This window comes from Priapulus caudatus, unplaced genomic scaffold, assembly GCF_000485595.1.
Source record: "Priapulus caudatus unplaced genomic scaffold, Priapulus_caudatus-5.0.1 Scaffold147, whole genome shotgun sequence".
Lineage (NCBI taxonomy): Eukaryota > Metazoa > Priapulida > Priapulimorpha > Priapulimorphida > Priapulidae > Priapulus > Priapulus caudatus.
Window position 1 is genome coordinate 236,733 of NW_014577208.1, and position 13,411 is coordinate 250,143.

The following is a 13,411-nucleotide window of genomic DNA, read 5'->3' on the forward strand; positions in this document are numbered from 1 at the left end:
CCCACCACCACCACCAACAACAACAACAGCAACACCACCACCAACACCACCACCACCAACACCACCAGCAGCAGCAGCAGCACGACCCCCACCAGCGCCGCCGCCGCCTCCGCCACCGCCACCGCCGCAACAACAACAAAAGCAACAACAACAACACCATCACCGCCACAACCGCCGCCGCCGCCGCCACCGCCGCAACAACAACACCATCACCGCCGCAACCGCCGCCGCCACCACCGCCACCACTGCCGCCGCCCCGCACCACCAACATATCATATTAAATATTACTTCACCAACATACCAACTCAATTCCACACAAATACAACACTCCATACATACTCCCGCTTGCTAACACGCCACCATTTCACCGTACCACCATCACATAACCTTCACCGTCGCACCGCCACACAACCCCACCCCGCGCCTCGAGCACACCACCACACCCCTGCGCGACCAACACACAACCCCACCTCTGCGCCATTAATACACAACCCCACCCGCGCCACCAACACACCACCACAGTGACCACACTCCTGCGCAACCAACACACAACCCCACCCCTGCGCGACCAACACACAATTCCACCCCTGCGTCATTATTACACAAATTCCACAATTATTACCCTGCGCCATCAACACGTACACCACTGATATTCCACCGACAAGAGCCCGCTCCGCTATACTGCCGGTGTTTTTTCATACTGCTGCCCCGCATTTCAAATATGTGTTTACGTCATTTGTATACCAGATGACAGGGCCGCTTGGAATCGCTACGGGCAAGAGTACCTTGACAAGATGATAGAGTTCGAACCCAATACGAACGTGGCCAAGAATATGATCCTGTTCATCGGCGATGGCATGGGACTGCCAAGCGTGACCGCCGGTCGAATCTACAAGGGTCAGCGGAAAGGAAAAGCCGGGGAGGATGAGAAGCTGGATTGGGAAAACTTCCCCTTCACTGCCTTATCTAAGGTGTCGATGTCTATGGATTTTGCTTGCGTGGCGGCTAGTCGATATCATCCACAACAGTAGCATTATCAGCCTGTTCTGCTAGCATCTATGACAAATACGACATACGCATTTACGCTCTCCTATGACACTATTTGTCATAGGAAGGTTCTTCCTATGACAAATATTGTTATATGTGTTGTGCGCATCATAGGAGTTTAGGAGCGCTATTATGAACGCAAGCAGTGAATTTCAGCTGTAAAGCGGAACGAAGTTGACTCGCCAATATTTGTCATAGGAAGAATCTTCCTATGAAAAATAGTGTCATAGGAGAGCGTACATGCGTATGTCGTATTTGTCATAGATGCAAGCAGACCATGTTGGCATTACCTATAGAACACGTAACGTACACGCACGAAATGTTATTCACGAGAGCTAGTGAATCTATTTATACCACTACCGCTCTTACGAACAGATTAATGCGAGATTGATGTCTACTCATAACAACTAGAGCACGCGCTATATGATGACTCTAATATCCTGAGAACCTGACGACTTTTAAACTGTCAACTCGTTTTAACATTGATTCCGTCGCGGTGAAATTCCGCAAATGACAAATAGCCAAGTTTCTCTAAAGTTGTGTCGCGTTTCTCCGTTCGCAGACGTATAATTGGGATAGACAAATAGCGGATTCTGCTGGGTCGGCCACGGCTTACCTGTCCGGCGTTAAGGCGAACTACTACACGATCGGAGTCGACGGTTCGGCCGTGCTCAAGCGCTGCGACACCGTCGAACGATCGAAGGTCGACTCGATTCTGAAGTGGGCCCAGGACGAGGGCAAGTCGGTGGGTTTCGTGACGACGGCGCGAGCTACGCACGCCAGCCCAGGTCCGCTGTATGCGCACGCTGCTTACAGGTATATGACCAGGGGCGTAGCCAGGATTTTCAAAGTTGTAGGCACGACTATCTGAGCGCGGAGCGTATAAGAAAATTTTTGGTTTTACAAACCCCCCAGATGGCCGGAAACGGCCCTTCCCGAGTGTTTATTCTGGTTCCCTGGCCTCTTGCTAACTTGAGACACCTCATTCAATATCACTTTTAAACCCAAAAAAAAACGAGTTAAAATAGTGTTACGAACGAGTTAAAATGTTAAAAAACTGACAAGATCGGATCCTAGTCTTTTTCGGCAGGTAGAGTGTTGAATGAAACAGCACGCGATAGAAATGACAGCCTAGATGACAGAAGAATAGGTCATCTAATTTAGCCATATTCTTGCTACGTTCATTTCAATAGTTTTTCCTGTCTAGACTCTTAAACTCGTCCAGCAAGCTTATGGATTTGAATTATGGGTGTTTAAAAAAAAGATAACTTGGCCAAAAAAAGTGTAGGTCCGGGCCTACAGTGCTACATACTGGCTACGCCACTGATGACTAATAGCCAAGCCGCGTGTCGTCGCTATCCCGCTGATAGTTAACACGCACCTTATATTACATATTATGGCTGCATCTATGATTGCCATTTAGAGCACGCTGCTCAAAGATTGTCGAGCAAAGTATCGCCGCAGGACTTATATTAGCAGCAGATTCAGAGCGTTTTCTTTTGGATCTATATGACCGCCTCCCCAGGGGCCTATTCATGTGATATGTCGAGGAAATCTAATTGCTTTTGCTTGTTGATGACTTACTCGTATTGTGTGTGTGTGTGTGTGTGTGTGTGTGTGTGTGTGTGTGTGTGTGTGTTGTGGCTTCTGTGGACGTCACCTGTGTGTCTACCGTGTGTCTTGCGCCGTCGTGCTGTGCTGGCGCCAATATAGTTCACTGCGCGTTATTCCTGGTATCGACGTGTATTGCATTCGATGCGCGCGCGCGTGCGTGCGTGCGTGCGTGCGCGTGTGTGTGTGATATACGATATATAATACGATAAATATAACAACTTACATGCGGCAGAGAAGCAGGTTAACTAGTGCTTGAGGACGCTTTTCTTTCATGACCACGTCGTTGCCAATTATTTCGATAACGGTTGTGTCCGTATTGCGCCCTAGTTTATACTTCGGGTTGTATCTTGGTTATATTCCGAGCGATACAGCTCGGTTTATTTCAGTTACATCTGTTCTGTGACCGCGCTGAATAAGCCTTGCACTATACGGTTTCCTTCTCGTTGTATCACGTATAATCAGGGGGTTAATAATGACAAAATTTAGCATTATTAACCCCTGGTATAATGACATCAAATGAAATCAGTCTGTATATCTGCGTCGAATGCGCATCGTGGTTAAAATGACGCGTGAGGATCAGAACAGATTGCCATACTGCGACGAGGACGAGCTCTATAATGTGCGGCTACATGCAGGTATTGGGAGAACGACGCAGAGATGATGAAGGGAGTTGACGACGACGCTAGCTCTTGCAAAGACATCGCCCGTCAACTTGTCGAGGATGACCCTGGCAGAAAAATTCAGGTGATTTCATTTGCGTCGCACATCCCGCTCGCATACCAGGCGCAATCATTGCTTGTTTATATGCGCGTGCGTGCGTGCGTGTTTATAGGAGGACAATCATCCAGACACAAGCTACCTAGATGAGCTACAGACTTTCGAGACTATATAGACTCAACAGCCGGGACGCAGCTTGTCGTAAGAACCGCGACGGCATAAAAAAAACTCTAATGTCAAAAGGCGGTTTGCTTGTTTAATGAACGATACGTGACTATACGATACGATACGATACGATACGATACGATACGATGCCTGCGATATTCACACCGCGGCATGTTAGCTGTCGAGAGATATCACCGTACACGTCCTATCCTCCATCGCTGATCAGCATCTTGTCTAGTCGTTGTTGTTGTTATACGCAGTATATAGCACGCGCCTACATATTATAAAATGCATGCGCAGGTGATCCTGGCTGGTGGGCGATCAAACTTCCGATCACAGTCCATCGCCGATGAAGAATACCCGGATAAGAGAGGAAATCGTCTCGACCGACGCAATCTCATCGAAGATTGGCTCTCCCAGAAAGAGGACCTCCCGAGTAGAGCCAAATACGTGTGGAATAAAAAAGGCTTGGATCAAGTTTCTTCTGCCAGCACTGATTACTTGCTCGGTAATAAAAAAAATTACCAAGACTATATATATATATATATAGTCCCATATCTTGTAATATTATATTTTGTTTCCCTCGGAATATATTGAGGTCGCGCCACGCAGCTGTGGCATCGCAGTCTGCGAGATTATTCTTGACAGATATAGGTAGTGTTTTTATCGGTCATACAGCTAATTTTGCACGCGCGACTACATTGCAAAAAGCAATTTATAGTCTGGAATAGATTTACCACCCACTTGCGAACTACTACGATTTTCGAATTACGTCGACTTATCGCAGCTTCGCAGTACAGAAACTAATCTGATTAACCAGCATAAAACTAGGAGATTGCAGCGATGCAGTAAGAAAAGTTGGATTACATATAATAGTAGCTATATAGGCTTTATGATCACGCAATTCCTGAAAAGGGGATTGTCAACATTTCACGGTTCACCTCATCCGATGCGGTTACATTCAACTGCTATTCGTTTTGCACTATCTACACCATACAACAATCGTGCGATGTCGGTGTAATAAATATCCTCGGTAATATCTTCGTTATCACGGTAAAATCCCCGTTAGTGAGCATTGTGTGGCTCACTGTGGCATCAGCCAATAGGAGACGACGATTCAAAATGGTGGCCTATTACGCATGCGCACGCTCGCAACAGCCGCCGTGTTGTAATTTTCGCGGTAAATTTTAAATTCGATCCATCAAATACCACGTTAGGAATAATACTCCAGTTCAGAGTGTTTGGCACACATTTCGTTTATGCATTTTTGAAGTAGGTTGTATATATGCACATTGACTTTCTAGGTCTTTTCGAACCAAGTCATATGCTTTACGAACTGAACGCGGATCCACAGCGTGAACCGACTTTAGAGGCGATGGCGGCAAAAGCGATCGAAATTCTGTCCAAGAATCCGAAAGGCTACTTTCTGTTCGTTGAAAGTAAGACTCTCCTTTTATACGATAAAACTATATAGTGTTCTCAGAGATCAGCGCAAGTGTACTAGTGTAACGACGGAGATGACGTTACCCGGTTCAATGTAGATTAGTTGTAGCGATGAGTAATGAAAACTCCAAAGTCCAAGCAGTTGTGTTCAGCAAATAGTATTATTGTTTCTCAACCCACATGCGCGCGCACAGAGGCACGCAGCCGCGTGCCTTACACACTCACGTCTGACCTTCCCTACAACCAAGAACCTTTTCCTTTTATACATTTAATTCTAGCTAACAAAGAAAGTCGCGCGCGCCCGGACAACCACACCCGCTGCCCACATGCACAACAACTCCCTCTCAACCGTTTCACATCTCCATCATCCATACTACATCAAACACGCTGCTGCCGGCTAACCCATTATGCAACTACTTCGCAACATTTCTAAACACAACTACTATTTCTACCACCTGCAAACCACACTTTACATTAGTTGTTATTGAAAGCTCGTGTTCCCACAGTAGTCATGATATATTATACATGACAGCTTTCGGCATCTGATCGGATTTCCTTCCTATCTTCGCATGCGTAGGAGTCCGACCGACTCCGACGAAAGGACACTAGAATCAAAGCGAAACAGTGGAGTGCCTTATCGGATTATGTCTTAATACTTTCGTTTTCCAGTGTTGCAATACGATCAGGAGTCTAGACTCCTGATACGATGACACGGCATGCATTATGCCTGCACAGCGGAGTGTTATTGATTGCTGCTAGACGGGCATAGCGCGTAATGCCTCGTCAGTATTCCATAAGAAATATAGGCCTATGTACGGCGCATGCATGACTGCCAATGTCTTCTAAAATTGTGACCGCGTGTATCCTGTCTCTCAATTAAATATATAAATATCTTTAAAATATGCAAAAAATATATATAAAAATATATCATGAAACAATATTCTAATTTTCAAAAACTGCAAAAACGTAATCTACGTGGTAAAAACGACAATGCACGATGTTTCGCGTCTATATAAGTGTATCAGCGATGTTTCGCGCTTCGAACCTTTTACCTGCGCATTTGCTCGCAGGCAGCAATCTGGACCTAGCTCATCACGAGGGCTTTGCTAAGCACGCGCTAATGGGCGTGCTGGCACTCGACGACGCCGTGACGAGAGCGCGGAAAATGACAAGCGACAGCGACACCCTCATCGTCGTCACCGCTGATCATTCGCATGCGTTCGGATTCTATGGTTACCCTGAGCGAGGAAGCGATATCTTCAGTAAGGCTGACCGCTCACAGTGTCGAATGTTATCCGTGTGCAGTAACCGTTTGCAACGCGAATCCTTAGTGCACATAGGTCATCATTTGTGTAACAATTCCGGGTTATGATAGAGATTACCTATTCTAATTAAACTTGTCTCTATATACCTTAGTGAGCTTTCATCGTGTGAACGCCATAGATATCTAATCACCTTTATGCTATTTTCTACACGAGCTATGGTAAATTCCCAGATAAGGGTTTTTCGTGCGAACAAAAAGATTTTCTATCACCGAGCTTGTTGTCAAGCGTCCCTATCAACGACCTTTATGTCACTTATCACAAAGATAAAACCATATATCACCTGCTTGCACTTGTGGCATGATATCGATGTTCTATTGCAAAGAAATTCTTGAAGGTTGTTGATTTCATTTATTACGTGTTACTCACCTGATGATAAGTGATTTTTGAAATCTTCATTAATCGCAGCCCGAGTTCCAAGCTTTGTCTAATACAAGCTATATCTACATTCCATATAGAATTCACGGACAAGGTTTCTGACGTTGATTTTATGCCCTACCAAACTATCATTTATTCCAACGGCCCAGGATGGAAGCACGATCCTAATACTAGTTCGGGTAGACCGAATCTCACGGAAACAGACACAAGTACGTATTATTTACTGTGTTAGCCACCAACATCATGATATTGCGTACGAATGTGTATGGTCACAAACCGATATAGCTCTATCGACGAGGAATTGCACTACTTCTGAAAAATCTACGCAAGGTATCTTGAAACGTCTTAGTGGTTTTCACGAGACATTGGACTGAACATTTTCAAACCAAAAGTTTGCTATGGTGGTAAAGGGGACCTCCCCCCTCAAATAACACATTAGTTTCGGGCGGAACTTGAAATAATGTATGAACTAATACAGCTAGTATGATGTTGGTAAATATTTTGCGTGGTATAATATTAGGCTGTAATATATTGTATATTAGGTAATAAATAAACAAATAAATATATAAATAAATATATATATATATATACTAGATATAATATACTAGGTATAATTTATTGTAACGTGTTTTCTTAACACCTTGAAATTTTGAGTCAAACCACTGTCCAATACCGGAGACCGGCCCGGCGGCTCGTTTCTTTTTCCCAGTCGACATATCCAGTCGAAGAATTTAGCGCCTTCTGATTGGTTCTGATTGGTTCATCCTGCCTCCTGATTGGTTCAAAAACAGCGCGTGTTTGCTTATTTAGCATATGTCATGTACTGTTTCTAAGTATATCCTCTGTGGCGTGATGGATAGGCCACCGGCGTTACTTCTGAAAGGTCGTTGGTTCGAATCCGGTTTGGTTTTTAATTATTTTTTTTTGTTTTCTGTATTTTCATATCTTTATCCATTTAATTCTATTTGTTTTTCTTAAATTAACGAACTATTTGCATGATTGATCTTACAACAATTGAAATATTTAAATTTGAAAATTTTTTTTAAATAATTTAAATTTAATTATTTAAGCTGGTTACATTAAAATGTAAATTAGGGTTAAGGGTTAGGGTTAGGCGTTAGGATTAGGGTTAGGGTTTAGGGTTAGGGTAGGGTTTAGGTTAAGGGTTTTTGGGGTTATTATTGCAAAATAATTGCAATGTCTTCGGCTATGTACCACAGCGGTTTGTTCTCTTTGTCAAAGGCTAAAGCAAATCGAAGCAGCCCAATCAAGAATGCGCATTAAATCCCTGGTCGGGGATATGTCGCACTGGGGAAAAAGAAAAAAAAATCTGCGGCCCGGCGCGCCCAGAGAGACCGGGTACAAGATGGCGCCGGGGCGCCCGGGCCGGTTGTTGCTTGTTTGTGTACTCTTTTTGTTCCCACATGCGCGTTCACTGAACCATTTTACTGCGTGGATTTTACTCCTATTGTATGCGTGTCCATATATCGCCGCCTTTTTGATGCGGTCTGACAGCGGTGTTTATTACTGCTGACGGCATTATCACGTCCGCTAGTAACCCTGATGCTGGACGCCGACAGCCTAGATCCGATAGTATTACGACGTATGGTCGATCGAGATAATGGCGCCGTCAACTATTGTTCAACAGCGACGTTGTGTGCTTGCCGCATAACAAGCGGGCGGTATGTGACCAATGGTATTGCCAACAATCCTCGGGCGATATCGTGTCCTCGTGGATTACATGGCCCCACCACAGCACTTGGAACGTCACATATAAAAATATAATTATATGGTAAAAAACACGATGTATTTACTACCCAAAGTCTTAATGTTTCTCTAACTTATTCGCACTATTATTGCCGATAATCACCTGTAATGCCGGTCAATGCTCATCTGCAACGCACAAAAGTACACTCGTCATCGCACGCCCAGTGCCACAAGTACATACCATGAATCAGAGATTATTCCTGGTGGCTTTGTCACAGGGCGTGCAGTGCGTGTACTTGTGTGGCTGCAGAGTGAGCATTGACCGGCATTTACAGGTGATTACTCGCAATAATAGGCGAAATAGATGTTAGTGGTATTACTATTGTATTTAATAGCATGTTTATGTGTTTATTTTTACTCTTTTTTTTCTTATTGTAGACGTTCCAAGTGCCTGTGGGCCGAGCCGTATCTGTTCTTAACGGTTTATTATCAAAACTGCCCGCTACAATATTATCAGGTGAGTGAATAATAGAGATGATGATTATTATTATTAGAGGTGTCTTATAATATTATTATATATTAATATATAATATATATAATAATATGACATAATATTATTATATATTCTTATTATAGAGAGGTCTCTATTATTCAATCCTGATATTATCATCAGGTAAATAACCGCAAATAACCTCTTTTATATATATATATATATATATATATATATTCACGCGCGCATGGGAATATCGTGTTCCACTGGCGTTATTGAAACAGCAGTCAGAATCTTTTATCGTTTACATGTAAATGCGCATTTTTGTTACAAGGTTCCGCGTTCTACGTAGTTATTTTGATCGGCTTTCGATTTCCGTCGTCTCACGTAGGCTTGCGTGTGACACATAGACATGTAAGCCCACGTATTCGTCTTTTTCCCGGTTGTAGCGTACCGGTGATTGCTGCGACGGGCGGAGCCACACCTGGCGGAGAGGGAGCCGTGTCGGCCGCTTGCCTGTATACCGCGCTTACAGGTCAGAGATAGTCTCTATCTATTCTGCTCCTGCGGAACCTTTCGAACAGGACCTACATTGCTCTGCGCTTTTCATCTATTCGTAATGGCTGATGTTGCTGTGGCCATACGATGCCGTGGCTGGCGAATCGCGGTCGTGAATAAAGCCGATCGGCCACTGCCTCAGCGCACAAAGCACGGCTAACCCGGCGCTGCGGTCTATGGCACTAGTAGTTCCCGCTGTGTACGGCGACGGACTGGTGTAGCGTCTGTACGTTGCAGCTGGTACCTATGCTATCGTGTCACTACATACGCGCGCCTGATATAAGCTTGTATGAAATGTCTACATCGTGTAATATGACGTGTGGTTTTACGGTAGTGTATGCCGATCAGTGAATGAGAAGTATGTCTCTATCATTTTGCAACTAAACGCGATCAATTTTAAGACGGGTACAATTTCATATAAATAAATAAATAAATGAATAAATAAATAAATAAATATATATATATATATATATATATTATATGCTGGAAAGCATTTACGGCTGCGTCGTCGCGATGAAGTCTCCTTGAATCAATGACGCTGAGGAATGCCGAAAAGTATGAATGGTGTTGTTATCCGCAAATATATTATAATTATAACTATAATTACTCGCGGGCAAAATGGCCGCTTCGGTGCGCATATCGCTCGTTAACGGCTGATGGACTATACGCATGATTTTCTCTAAATGCCCGGCCGATTCACTAGTCAATTCTTAGTAAATATTGACTTGTACGAAAAACTCAAGTAATACAAGGATTGCTTGTTACTAACATAAACCTTTTCTGTCCCGCGTTATTTCATTTATATATAAACACTATTGTACACACCTTCTAGACTTCATTGTTTTTCTCTTCAAATTAAGGCTAATAATAATATACGGAACCAGCCTAATACGATTATGTTTCTTTGGCCCGTCATTTTTCGTATTAACTGGGGTGGCGACGTGTAAGTAATGAATAGCTAGTCATCTGATGAGCGAGTTTAGGCCTTTCGCAGTAATTGTACTCTATTTGTGAACAATTAAGCGCTATAAAGTTTCTTAATTATACATATAAACATACCGCTTGATGCTTCCCGCATATAATAAGGTACTCTAGCAGGCAAAATCACGCCAACGTTCCGGGCCAAAGCCGCGTGTGCCCCATGCTTGAAGAATCAAGTTCGCTCCCCACTACAGTGCATATTTATAACACACACAGGATCGCCACGCTCACACAGCAAATACCACACACACACAGCACCACGCTCACACAGTCAATACACACACACATACGGTACGCACGGCACCACAACCACGCACACAATATATTATATGATATATATATTATATATATATATATATATATATATAGTATATATATATATATATAAATTATATATTACTACCATAATATATAATAGTTAATGGGTTATACTATATATTTAGGGTAAATATATATACTATCGACATCGGTGATGGAATTAGCACGAACAAGTGGTGGGCGGAGGACTTGATACTTGCACGCCAATTGCGTGGCCCAGCGTAACCACTGTACATTTTACGTCATAAGACTACTGGTAAATTCATTATAGTCTGTGCGTTGGCGTAATTTGCATAGAGTACATACAACAGTTTGTATGAATCTATGGTGTGTTGTGAAGTTTACGCATGCGCACGACTAGCGAAGTGAACTGAATGCGTGCATGTTTCCCGGAGATTTCCAATATGATTTTTCTAAATATTGGTTTTTTTAAACATTAACCCAATAAATATACAAAAAGAAAGTGTTAGAATCGAACCTGATGCGTAGGAATGAAGCACGAAAAATTTATATTATGCAGTTATGCAGGAACGTACAGGAATCCTATAAGTTATGCAGGAACAAACAGAACGACACTACTCAAATTATTATATAGATTATTGCCAATCGTATAGTGTGCCGTCTGTAACCGAATAAAATTCGTCTTATATTTAGGTAAAGTGCGTGCGAATATCTATACTCACATATCTAAGTGCAGTTTTCGTATACGTCGTACATCAATAATTTACCGTTTGGTTATTATTTTGTTATATACTATTTGGTTTATATTCTGCGACACAAACTATCCGCATGCACGTCGTTATAACGCGAATCTGAAATAACCAAGCACTCCTGATAACTAATATGAATAACTGCATTCAACTCTATTATTACTCATTTCCGCGATTCTTTTTTGATATACATCAGTCCGCATGTTTCTGGGGACTGATGTGTCCATTCTTCCCTCTATCCATTCATCCATCCATTCAATCATCAATTTATTCATCCATGTATCCGTACAAACATCCTCATATATATATATAAGCGTGGGGTTGTGTGCGTTGGTGCAACAGTAAATGGAATATAGCAACTGGATGTGAAAGCGAATATGACATATAGACAATATGACAATATGACAATCATCTCACCTTCAGTCAATAACGCGCATCTGCCTACGTTGCGACATGCAGGCATAATAGTGGATAGACGCACAGGCGCAAAACCAGACAGAAAGACAGACAGCCAGACAGACAGACAGACAGACAGACAGACAGACAGACAGCCAGACAGACAGCCAGACAGACAGACAGACAGACAGACAGACAGACAGACAGACAGACAGACAGACAGACAGACAGACAGACAGACAGACAGACAGACAGACAGACAGATTGACGGACGGACAGAGAGACAGGCAGACATACAGACAGGCGAACGGACGGACGGACGGACAGACGCGTGGGAAGATGCTCGCGACGCTGCGCTGAGATGTCGTGTCGATAGGTATATAGGCACGGCGTCGTGCGCAGCCGCGCTCACACGACCGCGGACCGGCGCCGACTGCCAATGGCGGCGAACGTCAGCAACAGCGTTGCGGCGACCGACGGCCAGCTGTACACTGACGGCCCCGTGCCGCTACACGAGCGCGTTGTCGAGGCGTGCATCCTGTTCGTCGTCGGAGCGGTGGCGCTCGCCGGCAACCTGCTTCTCATGCTGACCGTCTGCCGCCTGCGACACCTGCGCTCCGTCTCCAACTGTCTCATCCTGTGCCTGGTGACGGCCGACATTCTCGTTGCCGTCATCAACGTGCCGTTCGGCGTGTCGGCGATCGCCGCCGGAGCGTGGCCGCACGGCGACAACGTGTGTCGCGCCGTCGGCTTCACGAACATGACTTTCTTCGTCGCCAGCGTCATGTCGCTGGGCAGCATCAGCGTCAATAGATACGTGTGTATCTGCCATCCGTCGAAGGCGAAGGATATTTATACGCCGCGAAACGCGTTTCTCGTCTCCCTAGGTGAGTGCGGACGTGGCAACATATGTGCTGGTGAGCCCGTACTGGCGTCCTCGTGTGTCAGTGTGTAATTAAAATCACTATGTGTGGTGGTCACTACGTATACTGGCGATCTAAGGTGTCAGTGTGTAATTGTAATCAATATATGTTGTGGTCAGTCCGAAATGGCGTCCTCGTGTGTCACTGTGTATTTAAAATCATTATATATGGCGGCCAGTACAAATACTGCCGTCCTAATGTGTCAGTGTGTTTTCCCCGGTTAAGCTTAAGGGCCGGACACACTAGGCGATTAAATCGGGCGACTAAATCGGGCGACTAAATCGCCCGATTCTATCGCGGGAGTCGAGTGTACACACTAGGCGATTAAATCGGGCGACTAAATCGGGCGACTAAATCGCCCGATTCTATCGCGCGAGTCGAGTGGACACACTAGGCGATTAAATCGGGCGACTAAATCGGGCGACTAAATCGGGCGACTAAATCGCCCGATTCTATCGCGCGAGTCGAGTGGACACACTAGGCGATTAAATCGGGCGATTAAATCGCCGGTGAATAAGTCGTGCATGCATGTGCACGTAGACGTGCGTGCGTGCGTGCGTGCGTGTGCACGTACACCTGCGTTCATTCATGCGTGCGTGCGTGTGTGCGTGCGTGCGTGTGTGCGTGCGTGCGTGTGTGCGT

At 44.5% G+C, this 13,411-nt stretch overlaps 2 protein-coding genes across 2 annotated transcripts in view; both read left to right on the forward strand.

The window, feature by feature from the left end:
* The window catches only part of LOC106806197 (alkaline phosphatase-like), a 10,845-nt gene extending 1,973 nt beyond the window's left edge, over nucleotides 1–8,872 (forward strand). Inside the window, exons 2-9 of the mRNA XM_014808063.1 lie at nucleotides 748–971; nucleotides 1,610–1,863; nucleotides 3,297–3,405; nucleotides 3,844–4,051; nucleotides 4,848–4,982; nucleotides 6,057–6,248; nucleotides 6,767–6,895; nucleotides 8,832–8,872. Coding sequence (XP_014663549.1) covers nucleotides 748–971; nucleotides 1,610–1,863; nucleotides 3,297–3,405; nucleotides 3,844–4,051; nucleotides 4,848–4,982; nucleotides 6,057–6,248; nucleotides 6,767–6,895; nucleotides 8,832–8,872 — 1,292 coding nt within the window. The remainder of the gene's footprint in view (nucleotides 1–747; nucleotides 972–1,609; nucleotides 1,864–3,296; nucleotides 3,406–3,843; nucleotides 4,052–4,847; nucleotides 4,983–6,056; nucleotides 6,249–6,766; nucleotides 6,896–8,831) is intronic.
* A 3,413-nt stretch (nucleotides 8,873–12,285) lies between these two features.
* Nucleotides 12,286–13,411, forward strand: part of LOC106806198 (alpha-1D adrenergic receptor-like) — a 6,886-nt gene continuing 5,760 nt past the window's right edge. Inside the window, exon 1 of the mRNA XM_014808064.1 lies at nucleotides 12,286–12,733. Within this exon, the coding sequence (XP_014663550.1) occupies nucleotides 12,286–12,733 (448 nt within the window). The remainder of the gene's footprint in view (nucleotides 12,734–13,411) is intronic.